At 38.4% G+C, this 18,290-nt stretch overlaps 1 protein-coding gene across 2 annotated transcripts in view; it reads right to left on the bottom strand.

Annotated features, from left to right (window-relative positions):
• Positions 1-17,559, bottom strand: part of CCDC198 (coiled-coil domain containing 198) — a 28,617-nt gene extending 11,058 nt beyond the window's left edge. The window contains exons 1-6 of one of the 2 annotated variants that reach the window (XM_070749780.1): positions 17,332-17,559; positions 16,957-17,193; positions 11,763-11,890; positions 6,923-7,009; positions 2,203-2,292; positions 1,474-1,636 (exon numbers count right to left, since the gene is read on the bottom strand). In XM_070749780.1, coding sequence (XP_070605881.1) covers positions 1,474-1,636; positions 2,203-2,292; positions 6,923-7,009; positions 11,763-11,890; positions 16,957-17,167 — 679 coding nt within the window. In that variant the 5' untranslated portion in view covers positions 17,168-17,193; positions 17,332-17,559. Of the gene's footprint in view, positions 1-1,473; positions 1,637-2,202; positions 2,293-6,922; positions 7,010-11,762; positions 11,891-16,956 lie in introns of both variants that reach the window. The other variant, XM_070749771.1, reaches the window with a different exon arrangement.
• Between the last annotated feature and the right edge of the window lie 731 nt (positions 17,560-18,290).

Below are 18,290 nucleotides of genomic sequence, written 5' to 3'. Positions count from 1 at the left end.
TCAGATGAGGGACTGCAAGAATCAAATTTGGAAAGGATTTCCGAGCAGGCGGGCATGCCCCGGCGCTCAGAGAGAGTGCGCTACAAACCGGCATATTTAAAGGACTATGTATGTGTCAATCAAGGGGTTAGGAGTGCTGTGTTTGCTTAGAAACAGCCGGCCGGTTAGAGCCGTGCGATTGGCGTCCCTATCCAAGGTTCTGATAGGGCGCGTTCCATAGTTACTTTGTAAGCGGGAAAGCTACTGTATATATGATTGGTTCCTGCCTCAGCCAGGGCTTGCTATATAACTCTGTTTGTATTGTTGGATTTCTTTTAAGCCTGTACCTGCCTGTCTGGCATGCATTCCGTATTAAAGTGATCTTTTAAACAGGGCCTCCTCTGTTTTAACTTTCTCCCTCACTCTCGCTCTCTACTTCAGCTGGCAACCCCCCTGGCCCAGGGTATCCAGAGTGACCTGGCTCATCCTCCTCAGAATCTGACATGACCTGAGGTGGACAAGGTTTTGATTTGATTTGATTTGATTGGATTTGTATGCCGCCCCTCTCCGTAGACTCGGGGCGGCTAACAACAGTAGTAAAACAGCATATGATAATCCAATATTAAAACAGTTAAAAACCCTTATTGTAAAACCAAACATACATACAGACATACCATGCATAAAATTGTAAAGGCCTAGGGGGAAAGAGTATCTCAGTTCCCCCATACCTGGCGGCAGAGGTGGGTTTTTAGAAGCTTACGAAAGGCAAGGAGGGTGGGAGCAATTCTTATCTCTGGGGGGAGTTGGTTCCAGAGGGTTGGGGCCACCACAGAGAAGGCTCTTCCCCTGGGTCCCACCAAGTGACATTGTTTAGTTGACGGGACCCCGAGAAGACCCACTCTGTGGGACCTAACTGGTCACTGGGATTCGTGCCACAGAAGGCAGTCCCTGAGATAGTCTGCTCCGGTGCCATGAAGGGCTTTATAGGTCATAACCAAAGCTTTGAATTGTGACAAGGAGGACTCACAACACCAAACAACTTTGATTACTAGATTCAATATCCTTGTTTCTGTCATAGTTGAATGATTAATGTTTAAGTATATTGATCTACATCTATTGGCAGGTGGTGCAAAAAGATAGCAATAGCACTTACACTTATATACCGCTTTACAATGCTTTGCAGCCCTTTCTAAGCAGTTTACAGAGTCAGCATATTGCCCCCCAACAATCCAGGTCCTCATTTTACCAATCTCAGAAGGATGGAAGGTTAAATTAACCTTGAGCCCATCAGGATCGAACTCCTGGCAGTAGGCAGAGTTAGTCTGCATTCCAACCACTGCACCAAAATGTAGATGGATTTACAAAGAGTTCTAAGAAAGAAACTATGAAACAAAAATGACGCCAATGTAGAGATTAAAAGGTTAGGAATTACCTTAACCTTGTAGCAACATCAACGACTTTGGCTTAAAAATGGATTGCCTTGAAGATACTTACCATGACTTCCATTAAATGTTTGTTCATGCTCAGTCGAGTGTTGGTCTTCATCATCAGAGCTTTGAGTTCTCCGCATATACTCAAGGGTGCCCAGCACATTGTGATCCCTCATTTTTGGTTTATTAAGCCTGGCCTCCTGTTGTAGACGCCTTTTTAGTTCTGCCTGAATTGATAAATAATTCCTTATAAGTTACAGACACACAACAGTCTCAAAATGGCTTAAGAGATATTTTTTCTTTCTGAAAGAAACTGGAGTTGTTTTTAAAAATGCCAGCAGAATTTTAATCACCTGGGGAAAAACCCTCTAAACTTCTGAGAATTCTTGGCCAGTAGTTTATCTATTTTTTTAAAAATGAAATAGGTTGTTATACTCTAAAAAGTACAGTACTGTATATTCTTATTTTATCTTAAAAATAAGAACAAAGTTCTAAAGTGCAATTTCTTTTAAAAAAATAAGTTAATTGAGAAATAAAGTTTTAATAAATATGCACATACATTTGCTTTACAAATAAGTTTCACACAATTATTGTAGTAATCAAGCTTGATGATTAAACAGACCAAATAATTACTACTATACATATGTCAATAATACAAATTTCTACAAAGCCCACACCATGAAATTTCTGTTCAGTGCATAAAATAGAAACTCCCTCAATTTATTCTATCATTCACTTTTCTCCTTAAATATTCCAATTGGATAGCACCAGTAGTAAAGTATTCCAGGTTTACCTCTTTTCTTATTTCCAGCATCTTCATCTGGAGTAAATACTGCCTTCTTCCAGGGGGGTGTCTAGCAAAGTGCTCTCCTCTCTCTAGTTCCTTCCAGGTTAAGTGGAGGATTCAAAGACATAACAAAAACCTTTTATGAAACAAAGCCAATATTGCATAACTCTTTGAAAACATCCCTGCATAGTCCAATTTATATACTCGGAGGTCATGACTGAGTAAATAGATTTATCAGAGATCCAGAGGACCACGAGATGGCAGAAAACTAATATCCTCTGGATTTTGGTAGTAAAAGGCCAGTGATGGAAACAAAGAGCTGGGGTGGCGCAGCAGGTAGAGTGCTGTACTGCAGGCCACTGAAGCTGCTTGTTGATCTGTAGGTCAGTGGTGCAAATCTCATCACCGGCTCAAAGTTGACTCAGCCTTCCATCCTTCCAAGGTAGGTCAAATGAGGACCCGGATTGTGGGAGCAATAGGCTGGCTCTGTTAAAAATTGCTATTGCTAACATGTTGTAAGCCACCCTGAGTTTAAGGAGAAGGGCGGCATAAAAATTGAATTAATTAATTAATTAATTAATTAATTAAATAAGTAAATAAATAAATAATTAAATAGTTAAATAGTTAAATAGTTAAATAGTTAAATAGTTAAATAGTTAAATAGTTAAATAGTTAAATAGTTAAATAGTTAAATAGTTAAATAGTTAAATAGTTAAATAGTTAAATAGTTAAATAGTTAAATAGTTAAATAGTTAAATAGTTAAATAGTTAAATAGTTAAATAATTAAATAATTAAATAATTAAATAAACAAACAAATAATTAAATAATTAAATAATTAAATAATTAAATAATTGAATAATTGAATAATTGAATAATTGAATAATTGAATAATCGAATAATCGAATAATCGAATAATCGAATAATCGAATAATCGAATAATCGAATAATCGAATAATCGAATAATCGAATAATCGAATAATCGAATAATCGAATAATCGAATAATCGAATAAATAATAAATAAATAAATAAACAAACAAACAAACAAACAAACAAACAAACAAACAAACTTAGGCATTGTTGTCACCCTCATGCATCCTTTATCTGGCAGTGCCAGTGAGACAAACTCTGGCAATGGCTTAAACAGGAAAGTTGAAGAAAGATATAGAGGGGATAATTCTGTCTACATAATACCAAGCCTTAAGAACAAATATATACAAAGCCAGAATTGAGAAGACAACAGCAAATAGAAACTGTCACCTCTGAAGAAGCTGAAGATGCTGAAGAAACGTTGAACTACCTGCAAGAAGACCACACAGACTGACTATAAGCAAAGTAGCAATAATGGTGCATTGGAAGATCTGTAAGAAATACCATTTGCCTGCAAATAGGAATGGGTGGGGTCATTAAAAATAGAAAAAGTAATAGAAAAAGAAGAAGCTGAAATTGTTTTGGGACTTTAGTATTGAAACAGACAGGCATATGCCACATAACAGACTTAACAATTGTTGAAAAGAAAGACAAAAAAAATCTGGATAGTGGATAGCCTCAAGTCTAATGAGAAGGGCGGCATAAAAATTGAATGAATGAATGAATGAATGAATGAATGAATGAATGAATGAATGAATAAATAAATAAATAAATAAAATCTTCACCAGCTATTTACAAATCGCAGATTCTTTACCAACAGATGTAATGATATAATTTTTTGAAAAGATACAGAGATGATATTATAGCAATAGCATTTAGACTTATATACCGCTTCACAGAATTTTACAGCCCTCTCTAAGCAGTTTACAGGGAGTAAGCATATTTCCCTCAACAATCTGGGTCCTCCTTTTACCGACCTTGGAAGGATGGAAGGCTGAGTTAACCTTGAGCCTACTGAGATTCGATCTGCCAAACTGTTGGCAGCCAGTGGTCAGCAGAAGTACTGCATTCTAATCACTGTGAATCTGAATCTGAATAATCTGAACTTTTCAAAGTCATCTAAAGGCAGGGTCAAGAAACTCAGGATGGCAACTATGATTACATAACCGTCCATCCACTTATGTGCCTCATATGTACAGTAGGCATAAAAATGAACAGGACTTGAACTGTCGCTATGTAAACTTTGCACAGGTTCGACTAGTGCACCAGTTGCAACCCTACCTAGACCAGGAGGCTCTCTGCATGGTCACTCATGCCCTCATCATCTCATGCCTTGACTATTGCAATGCGCTCTACATGGGGCTACCCCTAAAAAGCATTCAGAGACTTCAATTGGTCCAAAATGCAGCCACGCAAGCTATTGTGGGTGCACCGTGGTACACCCACATCACTCAACTCTCTGTTAGTTGGTCTCCGGACACAATTCAAGGTGTTGGTTATTACCTTTAAAGCCCTATATGGCTTAGGACCTATGAGATCACCTTCTACTGCATACCTCCCAATGGCCAGTAAGGGCCCACAAGGTCGGCCCTCTCCAGGTCCCGTCTACCAAACAATGTCGATTGGTGGGGCCACAGGAAAGGGCCTTCTCTGTGGTGGCTCCAATGCTCTGGAACCAACTACCTCCAGAGATCCGCACTGCCCCCACCTTACTGGCCTTCTGGAAAACTATTAAGACCTTTTTCAGCAGGCTTGGGCCGTTAGGTTATTTGCCCAAGAATGATTGAGAGATATGTATGGTTTATTAAGGATCATTAATTAATTTTACATTGTTTTATAATTGTTGTTTTTTATTGTAAGCTTCTCAGAGTCCAAATGGAGTTGGGCGGCATATACATTTTGCAAATAAAATAATAATAAATATTAAATAACCACCATCTTGATGTATTTTTTTCATTTCCACCTAGGACGTGAACAAAATCTAATCAATATAATCTAATCTAATTTTATCTAATTAATAAAAAGACAGTCAAATTGAACGTGTCTACTCTAGATTGCCTTCTTCCTTTGATATGGCCAATGTTTCTGTATTTATAATGCCTGATATTTGAAGGATCGTAAATTGGAGATAAGTACTCCAATCAATTTTTTAATAAGGACTTCAAGACTTTCTGTGTAAGGTGACTCTCCCTAACTGATTTGACAGAGAATTTCCATCATCCCTGAGCATTTTGCTACATGGTGATCAGATAGAAATAGTAAGCTTAGACACCTGGAAGGCTCCCAGATTTAAATAATTTACTTTAGATACAAAGTAACTTGACAGATTGATTGCAAACTAACAACCTGGAAATATTTGCAGAGTTAGGTTGTTTACAAATTGGAAGACTGAAATACCGGCTCATCTGGACATTGTTAGGTTGGTGGCAATAGGCTGTGTTGACAAGGCAGTTGCAGTTCATGTGACTGTGGGCTAATTGGGACACTAACTCCATTCTGCATAAGGAGAGGTCACCAGTAGCAACCGATTGCAATTTTTAAGAGTCGCCCAACTACTCTACAAAAATAACTGTACAGTGATTCCTCGTCTTACGAACCCCTTGTCATACAAACTTTTCGAGATACGAACCCAGGTTTTAAGATTTGTTTTGCCTCTTCTTTCGAACTGGTTGACCTATCCAGATTCCTAAGAGGTCAGTAAGGGGTGAGTACAAGTGCACTAGAGTGCCTTCCGTCCCCTGTCCTATTGCTCTCCTATATCTCCTATACCTTTCTTCTATTTCTATATCTCTTCTTCTATTCTTTCATTGATATGTTCTATTACTATACCTTCTTTTCTATTATTTCTTAGATATATTTTACTATGAGTATCTCCTCTATAACCTTCATCATGTATTTTACTATGTGTGTTTATATATATATATATATATATATATATATATATATATATATATATATATATATATATGTCACATGTTTAAGCTGAATTTGAAAATTAAGGGAGATTAGGATAGATCTATTTCGGCCTTATTTTGGCCTCATCAGCTAGCCATACCCACTGGGACTTGAACCTGCAATATATATACATACAATATATATACATACACCCACTAAAACCCTCATTGTGTATTGGACAAAATAAATAAATAAAATAAAATTTTCACCATTTGTGATGCTGCGATTTCGCTGAGGCTTCCCTTGCTGGGAAACCCCATCTCCGGACTTCCATTGCCAGCGAAGCACCCATTTTTGTGATGCTGGGATTCCCCTGCAGCATCGCAAAAACGCGGAGGTCCGGAGGTGGGGTTTCCCATGGAGGGGAGCCTCAGAGGAATCCTACCAGTGCTAAAACGGGCACTTCGGCTGGCAAAAGAGGTGAATTTTGGGCTTGCACGCATTAATCACTTTTCCATTGATTCTTATGGGAAACATTGTTTCCTCTTACGAACTTTTCACCTTACGAACCTCGTCCTGGAACCAATTAAGTTCATAAGACAAGGTATCATTGTATTATAAAATCTGTTACTTCAGCAATAGCTAGGTGAAACTATAGGTCACTAACACACAAATGGCTTGTACATCAAGCATGAATTCCTAAAATATGCAAGTAACAGAACTAATATATTGGGTTTTGCAAACAGAAATGTAACCATATTTATCCCTACTACTTATCTGGGATCACAAGACAGGGTTCTTTGCATGACAGAGGAAGAGGCAGAAGAAGGAGGAGAAGGAAGAGGAGGCATGCACAACATTTTTAGAAAAGTGTTGAGTTCTAATTCAAAATTCATCTTTTTTTTATTTCATAAATCAATTCTTGTAAACTGCCACCACCCCAGTTTTCTTTGAATATTTACCTTTTCCTTCTGCGTCACTGTCCCACCTTGCAGATTCGGGTATTTGGCTGCAGGGATGTTGTCTGCAAGAACAAATGGCTCCAATTTCTGCAAAGCCAAGAAAAGAGTAAAACAACACTTTAGAATCAGATTGAGTTAACTTGATGTCTATTTAAATATGCCCTTGAAGAGCAGATTTGCAGTCCATGAGATGTTCATACATTTTGTACAAGCAGATTAGGAACATAAGTGAAAATAGGGAAGAAAATGGTAGGGGAATACCTGTCTACCCTAGACGGGTTAGTAATCCTTAATTAGTAAACTAAGGTTTGTATAGACTTTGTGTGTGCTGCCTTCTTAGTGGTCCATAGCTGGGACAGAATACAAACAAAGTCAATGAGGGAAGATGGATTATGTGATTCATTTGATTGCAGTGATTTACTTAATATGTGTGACAAGGTCATAAAACTGGATGTGACTCGCTGAACAATTACCTTTGGTTAGCAGTCAAAGTTGTGATCCCAATTGCAGTCCTAAGTCAAGGACTTCCTAGAGCTGACCAGGCAGCCATTTCTCTTTGTAGTGTACAGTGGTACCTCTACCTACAAATGCCTCTCCTTATGAACTTTTTTAGATGAGAACCAGGTGTTCAAGATTTTTTGGCCTCTTCTTAAGAACCATTTTCCACTTACAACCCCGGGCCTCCGAAACTGTAACCGGAAAAGGCAGAGAGAAGCCTCCATGGGGCATCTCTAGGAATATCCTGGGAGGAAACATGGCCAGAAAAGGTAGGGAGAAGCCTCTGTGGGGCCTCTCTAGGAATCTTCTGGGAGGAAATAGGGCCGGAAAAGGCAGGGAGAAGCCTCCATGGGGCATCTCTAGGAATCTCCTGGGAGAAAACAGTAACCGGAAAAGGCTGGGAGAAGCCTCCGTGGGGCCTCTCTAGGAATCTCCTGGGAGGAAACAGGGCTGGAAAAGGCTGGGAGAACCCTCTGTGGGGCCTCTCTAGGAATCTCCTGGGAGGAAACAGGGCCTCTACCCTCCCTGTGGTTTCCCCAATCGCACACATTATTTGCTTTTACATTGATTCCTATAGGAAAAATTGCTTCTTCTTACAAACTTTTCTACTTAAGAACCTGATCACGGAACAAATTAAGTACCTAAGTAGAGGTACCAATGTATTTCCCAACAACCTTTTGAAAGATTGCATGTTGAACCTATATTTATTTATCCAAAATGCAAGGTGTTATACAGAAGAAACACTTGCATTCCCATAGATAAAAATTTGTCTTTCACATTCTACCTTACATTGAACAAATTTAAGGACTTGAAACAAAGAAGAAAAATCAAAAGAAAAGTTATTTGCACATTATATACATTGACTCCCAAATACATCGCACGTTATTTAGAGGAATTTTTCGCAGTGGGGAAACTTCTGTCTTTTGCATTTGTAAAGAATGGTTACTAATAAAGGTACAGTCACTAGATGGCAGCCAGTAATACTACAAAGCTAAAGGTTTCCTTAAATGTTGCAAATGCTGTTGATGAGGTACAGAAGTCACAGTATTTCTAGCTGATAGACATCATCATGCACGATTGAAAATGCAAAAGTGCAATTCCAAAACCAACTAAACTGAAATTCAATTTGAAAAAGATTTTATATCATATCTCTCTTTATACGTCTTTAAACCAAATAGAAACTCTTATGTACCATATAAAATATCAATACAAATACTCACTAATTTTTATATCAATTCTCACACTTTTTCTTTTTACACATAAGAATACATACATTTATTACACTGTACATATACACCCCCTATCATCCTACTATACCATGTCGTACCTCCTAAAAACGTCTGCGTCACACAGATGTACCCCCCTCAATACTTCCTAAATACTTCTTCTTTAAATAAACTCTAAGTTTCCTTAACTATTCCATTTATTTAAATAAACTTCAAGTTTCTTTAACTATTCTTTACTCATTTTCCCTTTTCATAAATCACTTTCTACTAACCAATATATATATATATACGTATTAGAAATTGGAAATTAAATGTATGAATTACAAATATAACATAAGATATAAATGGTAACAATAAGGATATCTTTTACTTACATGGTTTGAGAAATACATTATTGATACAATTTTTTTTATGTATTACTATGTATAATGCTATCATTTTCCTAAATCACTTGAATTTGTATCCTTTCCTCTTACCCTTTTTTTCTTCCTGTTTATAACCCCCCCTTTTTATTAATTTAATAAAAAAAGAAAACACAAAAGTGCAAAAATAATTGTTCAATTTAAAATAAAAACAAAAAAACTAAAATTATTTAAGATTTCATACAAGGAACACACAGCTTTTGGTCCGCCTGAACAGACCCTCTATTACCTAGATCAATGTTCCTCAACCTTGTCAACTTTAAGATACCTGGATTTTAATTCCCAGAATGCTCCAGCATTGCTGGTTGGGGAATTCTGGGAACTGAAATCCACACATCTTAAAGTTGACAAGGTTGAGAAATAATGAGCTAGATCCTATCCAACTTTTCGTTATGATATTTGATTGCAAGAGGCAATAAAATAAAGTAGGGCTTTCATAAACTTGCTTAATATTTTGGGCAACCACCACGATATTTGTCAGATTTCAGAATTAAACAACTCAAGGACCCTTTTGAGTGCTCCAAATTATTTTATGATTTTGGAAAAAAGTATAGAAGTGGGCTAAAAAGAAGAACATTTAAAGAACTCCCCAAACCTTTAGTGATATTTTTTTCATTTCATGCTATACTGCAGTGTTTCCCAACCTTGGCAACTTGAAGATATCTGGACTTCAAGTTCCAGAATTCCCCAGCCAGCATTTGCTGGCTTGGGAATTCTGGGAGTTGAAGTCCAAATATCTTCAAGTTGCCAAGGTTGGGAAACACTGCTATACTGTATTAAGATGACCAAGTCTTCTGCTTGGCCCAGGCTAGTTTAAACATGGTTCAATTCAATTCAAACCTTTATTGTCAGAGTACAAGATGTGTACTATGACATTGGTTGAGCCTCCCTTTGTGCGCACACACACACCAACACAATACAACTCACAGTGAAAGACAGAAAATCCCTATCTCAGTGAATCTTGCTAACAAACACCCAATCCTACTCCACCATGTGAACTTATTGCACGCCGTGCCACCCTGCAAGAACAGTGTTATTATAATTATTTTTCTCTCAGGAGTCTGACAGCTCATAGATAAAAACAAGCCCATTTTATAGCTTACTTACTCGAATAAATAAATAAATAAATACTTGAAAGAATTGTTGGTTCATCTATTTGGGCTTTGTTTTTTCCCCTTTTGTAAATTACCACATTTTTCCTCCCTAAAAGAGGCTGAAAATTTGGGTGCATCTTATACTCTGAATCTAACTTTTTTTGAAGCTTTTTTTGCAGCCCTAACCAGGTGCTAATGATCTTCCTAGCTCTTATCAGCTTGCTAGCTCTTTCATTGTTACTCTCTCCGAATATGGTGTTTTTTTTAAGCCCTAACCAGGGGATAAAATAATGTGCTGAAGCTGGTCAGACTAAGGGAGGCAGATAAAAACCTGGTAGCAGTGATGGGCTAACAAAATTTTTACTACCACACTGTGGGCATGGCTTATGCATTTTGTTTCAACATCTTTCAGTGCAAATTGGGTGTTCTGGGGTGGAGCTCCAAATTTTGCTACCGGAACTGCGTTCCTGACAATTCCCGTAGGAGCCCATCAATGCCTAGTAGGCAGATTTCCCCCCCCTGTTTTCCTCCCCCAAACTAACATGCATGCGTCTTATACTTCAGTGTGTCTTATAATCTGAAAAATACAGTATGCGGGATTTATCTGTGAGGAAAAAGTGAAGCCCGATAGACAAGTGAAATGAATAAAATATCAGGTCAGTGAATCCTCTGGGTGAAGACTTGGCAATAAAAATTACAGACTCTTAAGGGTTTAACACAGTTCTTATCAGTGAAGGCTTCTTCAGCTTCCATTGAGACACTGAAGTTCACTGCTAGATCTGCAGATCAGCAGTTCAAATCTCATCATCAGCTCAAGGTTGACTCAGCCTTCCATCCTTCCGAGGTGGGTAAGCTAAGGACCCGGATTGTGAGGGCAATATGCTGGCTCTATTAAAAAGTGCTATTGCTAACATGTTGTAAGCCGCCCTGAGTCTAAGGAGAGGGGTGGCATAAAAAAAAATTAAATGAATGAATGAATGGGTGGGTGGGTGGCTGGGTGGCTGGCTGGCTGGCTGGCTGGCTGGATGGATGGATGGATGGATGGATGGATGGATGGATGGATGGATGGATAGATAGATAGATAGATAGATAGATAGATAGATAGATAGATAGATAGATAGATAGATAGATAAGTAGATAAACTTTAATTGGTGCATTTGAAGTTATGTTTCCTCTTCTTTTGGCCTAATTGACTACTTTTCATCCAGAACCTTAGCACTTTGCCTGAATTATGGAATGAAAGGTTCTTCATGAAACACCTCATGCAGTTTCTTTTAATTCTTACTCATTGCCAAAGTATTCTAACTCTGCAAAACTAGGCCACATGAAAGGAATCAACAAGCTAGCAAGATGCCATCCCGCAGGATCTCATAAAGTATTCGCAACAAGAAGAGGGTGCTGGAGGGGATTGAGGAGAGTGGAGAAGGAGACAGGCCTTCAAAGAGATTTTAGCAAATTGAGGAACACTAACAAGAATTCTTTGGGGAGTGGATTTTTCTCATTGGAATTTGCTGATGTGGCTTGAAGAGACAAGATGTCAGCAATTTAAATTCAGCTTCAGTGTGTAAGAGAAGGAACCAGGGATCAAGAGACATCTTACCTGAAGCCTTCGGGGTGGATGTTGCTTGATGATGCTTCCTCCTCCACTTCCTCCTCCTCCTCCTCCACCACCACCACTACTACCTCCTCCTTCTCCTTGTGTGGGGTCTAACAGATTTGGTCTGGGCACTTGAAGAAAAGGAAGCATTTAAAAAATTTAGCTGATTTTGGGGGTTTCTTCCTCAAACCCCTAAGACTTTAATCTTAGACTGTCTACTGTCAGCCTCACTCCATTCCTAAGAGCAGTGAAGAGCTGCAAAAATTTTCACTGCCACATTGTGGGTGTGGCTTTTGTGGGCGTGGCTTGCCGGCCATGTGACCAGGTGGGAGTGACTTGACAATCATGTGACCAGGGGTGGCTTAAAGGTCATGTGACTGGCTTAAAAGTAGATAACTGGATGTCACTCACATCAAGGGTTAGGGCAGTGTTTTTCAACCTTTTTTCTTCAGGGGAACCCTTTGGTGTCATCCGATTTCTGGCCGAACCCTGGTTGAAAAACACTGCATTAAGCTGTACTATTATATAAACTGTATGTGTTCTGTACATACACACACATGGATGGACAGCTCTTCTAAAATTATACACATTCAACCTCATTTACTGCTATAGGAAAAACATTGGAATCAATTTAAAAGCAAATAATGTGTGCGACTGGAGAAACCACAGGGAGGGTGGTGGCCTTATTTCCTCTCAGAAGATTCCTAGAGAGACATGGAAGCTTCTCCCTGTCTTTTCCGGTTACAGTTTCGGAGGCTCAGGTTTGTAAGTGGAAAATGGTTCTTGAGACGAGGCAAAAAAAAATATTGAACACCCGGTTCTTATCTAGAAACGTTCATAAGTAGAGACATTCTTAGGTAGAGGTACCACTGTACTTACTTTGCTTATGTTTATGTTTATACCTATACCTGCTATCTTGTACCTGTTTGACAAACAAATAAAATAAATTATGCAAAATTGGCGATTTACTATTTCTTTGTCATGAAAGACTGATTATTTGATATTTTTAAAATAAAAAACAGGGAACCCAGCTCATGTTTTTCTCTTGTCTTTAGATTTTAATTATAGAAACAAGGAATGGTCAATGGATATAACCAGTGTTTCTCGAACTTGCTGACTTTAAGATGCACGGACTTCAATTTCCAGAATTCCCCAGCCAGCAATGCTGAGGAATTCTAGGAGTTGAAGTCGAGACATCTTAGAGATAACATATCCCTTCTTATCGGTCCAAATCCATTTACTCAAGGAAGACCCCTTTTGGTGAGTACACAAAGCAGAGGTTCATGACAGACACTGTCCAGGACCAATACATTCACAAAACTGACACTTCAGGGGGATTAATATGAGAAAATGGCTGCAAAAGTATTACAAACTGCTTTTTGCAGGAAATCTTTTCTTTTTCCATTATAATCACCCAAATCCATTTTTTAAATCTTTTTCATCAAACCCAGATGTTTATGCAAGTGCTTGTGGTATAATAAAACAATACAGGATCTGCTGCTTAAATGACCGGAACGCATTTGCATTCTCTGTAGTCTTCCAACTTGTGAGAAGTGACTCCACTTAAAGTAGAAATACATTTCCTTTCATCTTTAAAAGGGAATAATCTGCTGCTAAATTATCCAGGAGAAAAGGGGGGAAATATCCAGATAGAATCACATTATCATTATTATCTTTGGGAAAACAGATTATCTTTTCATGGCATAGTTACTAAATGTGAAATAAATGCAAGAAACAAAAACAAAGCATGACAAACTACCAACAATGGTGCAGTTGGCATTTGGAATACTGTATCTACAAGAAATATCGCTTGTCTGCAAGCCAGAACTTGTGGGATCATAAAAAAACAAAACAAAACAAAGTAAGGCATTTAAAAAGCTATTGTGCTCTGAGATTTTAATATTCAAACAGACAAGTATCTTGCCATACAACACCCCAGAATTAACATCAGTTGATAAGAAAAGAGAAAAATAAATCTTGATAGTGGACTTGGCAGTACCTGGAGACAGCAGAAGAGAGGAGAAAGAACTGGAGAAGATAACAGATGTAGAATGACCACATAAGACAGCAAAGGTAATATAAATAGTAATCAGCACCTTTGTATACAATGTTTTTTATTTATTTATTTATTTATTTATTTATTTATTTATTTATTTATTTATTTATTTATTTATTTATTTATTTTATTCATTTGCCCAATACACAATACATATGGAAGAGAATAGACATGAAGTAATATATATATAAAGATAATATGTAGAAATAGAGGAGAAGATATATGAAAGGGAAAAAAATATGATATATGAGATAAAGGAAAGACAATTGGACAGGGGACGAAAGGCACACTGGTGCACTTATGTACGCCCCTTACTGACCTCTTAGGAACCTGGAGAGGTCAATCGTGGATAGTCTAAGGGAGAAATGTTGGGGGTTAGGGGTTGACACAATTGAGTCCAGTAATGAGTTCTACGCTTCGACAACTCGATTGTTAAACTCATATTTTTTACAGTCAAGTTTGGAACGGTTAATATTAAGTTTGAATCTGTTGCGTGATCTTGTGTTGTTGCGGTTGAAGCTGAAGTAGTCATTGACCGGTAGGACGTGGGCAATACTTAAATCGTGTTTTAGGCGCCGTAGTTCTAAGCTTTCTAGACCCAGGATTGTTAGTCTATTTTCGTAGGGTATTCTGTTTCGAGTGGAGGAGTGAAGGGCTCTTCTGGTGAAATATCTTTGGACGCTTTCAAGAGTGTTGATGTCCGAGATGTGGTATGGGTTCCAGACAGATGAGCTGTGTTCAAGGATGGGTCTGGCAAAAGTTTTGTAGGCTCTTGTGAGTAGTGTGAGATTGCCGGAGCAGAAGCTATGTAGGATCAGGTTAACAACTCTAGAGGCCTTTTTGGCGATATTGTTGCAGTGGGATTTAGCACTTAGGTCATTTGATATTAGTATTCATCTGGAGCACCACTTGAATACCACCAATATTGACAAAATTTTAATCAGTCAATGGCCAAATCCGATTTAGCTTGAATAGTTTACATCGCACAATGATATTTTCAAAAGTATTAAATTATTATTTAAATTGTTAATAATAAATGTTCAAGAAATATAAGGCAACTGGTGGCTCTGTCAGGTTCCTTGAACGCTATCTGGCATAGAAAGGCAAGTTAGAAACCACATCTTATTAATCAATCAACCAACCAATCAAGATTTTGTCTGCAGTCTGATCCACAAGCCACATGGGCCAGACCCAAAAGCCAACTGGTGCTGCCGTTTGTTCCCATAACTGTCAAACGTAAGGTAAATCTACAAAGAAAGCTTAAAATGGCCCCATTCCTTGTTTTTTGTTTTTTTAAAAAAATATCCTCTTAAGAACTAGTCTTTGCCCTTGACAACGGAAGTTCTTCCATTTCTCATGAATTTCTCTGAATTTTTGGAATATTTACTCAGAACTTCATTTCAAGGGACTTTTAAGACCTTATTCCAGAGCAGTGATTAGGTCAATGAGGGCTAATCTTTTCTCCCTCAGGCGCCAAAAGAGTGTGTGTGCACGCTATCACACATGCGCGAGTGCCCACACCCATTTGGGACTGCACGAATCCCAGCAACTGATTAGGTCCCACAGAGTTGGCCTTCTCAGGTCCCGTCGACTAAACAATGCCATCTGGCGGGACCCAGGAGAAGAGCCTTCTCTGTGGAGGCCCCGACCCTATGGGACCAGCTCCCCCCAGAGATTAGGATTGCCCCCACCCTTCTTGCCTTTTGCAAACTTCTTAAAACCCACCACTGTTGTCAGGCATAGGGGAATTGAGACATCTCCCCCAGGCCTATACAGTTTATGCATGGTATGTTTGTGTGTATGTTTTGCTTTTAAATAAGGCGATCTTAGTTATTTTTAAATGTTAGATTTGTTACTGTATATTGTTTTTATTATTGCTGTGAGCAGCCCCGAGTCTGCGGAGAGGGGCGGCATACAAATCTAATAAATAATAATAATAATAATAATAATAATAATAATAATAATAATAATTTGTTAAGTGAATCACATCCAATTTTGCAATTTTTTTTGCAACAGTTGTTAAATAAATCACTGCAGTTTTCATGTGATCATTGAGTGAATTTGATTTTCCCCATTGTCTATTAATTGGAAGTTGGCCAGGAAAGACACAACAAGCTACCATGTGACCTTGGGACACTGTAAATGCATGCTGGAATTTCAGCCATGTTACCTGGGGATGGTATGGCAGCAATGACTGCCTCCTTCTGCATGAGTCATGGTGACCGGTCAGGTCTCGCAGAGTCGGCCTTCTCCAGGTCCTGTCAACTAGACAATGTCGCTTGGCAGGGCCTAGGGGAAGGGCCAACCCTCTGGAATCAGAGGCTCCAACCCTCTGGAATCAGCTCCCCACAGAGATTCGTATCGCTCCCATCCTCCTCGCCTTCTGCAAGAGTCTTAAGACTCACCTATGTCGCCAGGCTTGGGGCTATTACACTGTAGCCCCATGGCCGACAAATGTAATGTATGTTTGTGGTGTAAATGATATTGATTTATTTTAATATTATTGGGTTTTTTAGAATAACTAGTTTTAATTTAATTGGATTAGGATGCTCATATTGTGTTTTATATGTTGTGAGTCGCCCCGAGTCCTCAGAGAGGGGTAGCATATAAATCAAATGAATCAGTCAATCAGTCAATCAGTCAATCAGTCAATCAGTCAATCAGTCTCAGTCAATCAGTCTCAGTCAACCAGTCAACCAGTCAACCAGTCAACCAGTCAATCAGTCAATCAGTCAATCAGTCAATCAGTCAATCAGTCAATCAGTCAGTCAGTCAGTCAGTCAGTCAGTCAATCAGTCAATCAATAGTGTAAGGACTAGCCCAAGTAAAGTTTTTTTTTTTTCAATTTTGATGAAACTTTGAACAGTTGCAAAATGAATTATTGTAAATTGAGAACTAACTGTACAGGTATGTGCTAATGCTACCTGAAAAAATGAAGGTAAACAGTGTCACTGCAGTCCAAACTTCTTCAAATGCCTCAAGTTCTACTTTTGATTCCAAAAATATCATGTCACATTTTAGATACGGGGGAGGAGAGGGAAAAAAAAAACTAAAACAAAGAAGGCCTTGAAGTTAGTGGAATTTTTTAAAAGAAATCAATCACGTTCTATTTTAAAAAGATAAAAGGAAACGCTGAGTTACCTGTGGGATATCTTCCGCAAAATGTCTCTCGCAAAGGTGGAAGTTGTCTTTCGAGAACTGGATTTCTCCCCGATGAGGAAACAAATGAGCTTGGCAAAGTCTGGAAGGAATAAACTGTCGCACCACTAGGCTGTTTTGGTTCTCTTTCTTTGCATGGCATTGGTGTCACTTTGGTGACTTTCCTGTGGGTCTTGGACGAATTCAAGCCCATGTTTCAGAGTTTCATCTCCTTTGTGCCTCAAAAGAAAGAAGGAAGGAAGATGAAGCCCAGTCTTGGAGTTATTAAACACAGAAAGAGATAGAGAACCTCATTCCCAGCCTCAAAAATAATTACAATGGAGTTCTCATAGTGGGGTAGCACTGAGAAAGACCAACCTCAAAGCTGGAGAACATTTTGTTATACAGACATCAGTTCTCAAAGGCTTTGCTTCAAATCAGGAGAAATATAAAACACAAAACAAAGTTGATATTTCCTTAGGAAGACAGATGCACAGAAGAAGAGAAACCAGCTTTGGTATTCCGTCTTGTTGATTTCTTTAATAGCTTCCTGAGATGAATCTAGATTCCCAATGTATCCTAATATAGTTCTCCAAGGGCATTTTTCGTGCAGAATATCCCCATATGCGTATGTGCGCATGTGCCAAAACACACATTTATCAAAAGCTAAAGGCCGTGTGTTGCTATGGAAACTCCTTTATAAACTCTTCCCATTGCCACACTTGGTGAGTCCAGTTAAACATTGACCTGGTCTGGGAGCTTCCTCAAAGGAAAGAATGGGTAGCTGGCTTACTCAACCTGAATATTAAATTAGCCCTCAAGCATTCTGGGAATCCAGTGTAAAAAAAATTACAGAAAAGGAATTTGAGAACATACCTTTCTTTCTATTCACCAAAGAATAGTTAATCACAAACAGTCAGATAGAAACATAGAAACAGAATATTGACGGCAGAAAAAGACCTCATGGTCCATCTAGTCTGCCCGTATACTATTTCCTGTATTTTATCTTAGGATGGATATATGTTTATCCCAGGCATGTTTAAATTCAGTTACTGTGGATTTACTAACCACGTGTGCTGGAAGTTTGTTCCAAGCATCTACTACTGGTTGCTTCTAGCACATCCTTGGTGCAAGCTTGGGGGTTGCTATATGGTGGTTGCTTCTAGCATGCCCTTTCTACTTGGAATGCCATACTTAGTTTCCATACTTTAAAAATGAGAAGTCCAAATAGTACGTACATCATATACCTTGGAAACAGGCTTTCTTGGACAAAACTTTAGAGGTTAAGTCTTACTCAAAAGAAGAGTTGCTTTATAAATGCTCTGGTGTTGTGTTTC

The sequence above is a fragment of the Erythrolamprus reginae genome, chromosome 1, assembly GCF_031021105.1.
Source record: "Erythrolamprus reginae isolate rEryReg1 chromosome 1, rEryReg1.hap1, whole genome shotgun sequence".
NCBI classification, from domain to species: Eukaryota; Metazoa; Chordata; class Lepidosauria; order Squamata; family Dipsadidae; genus Erythrolamprus; species Erythrolamprus reginae.
This window is presented reverse-complemented; position numbering and strand designations above follow the sequence as displayed.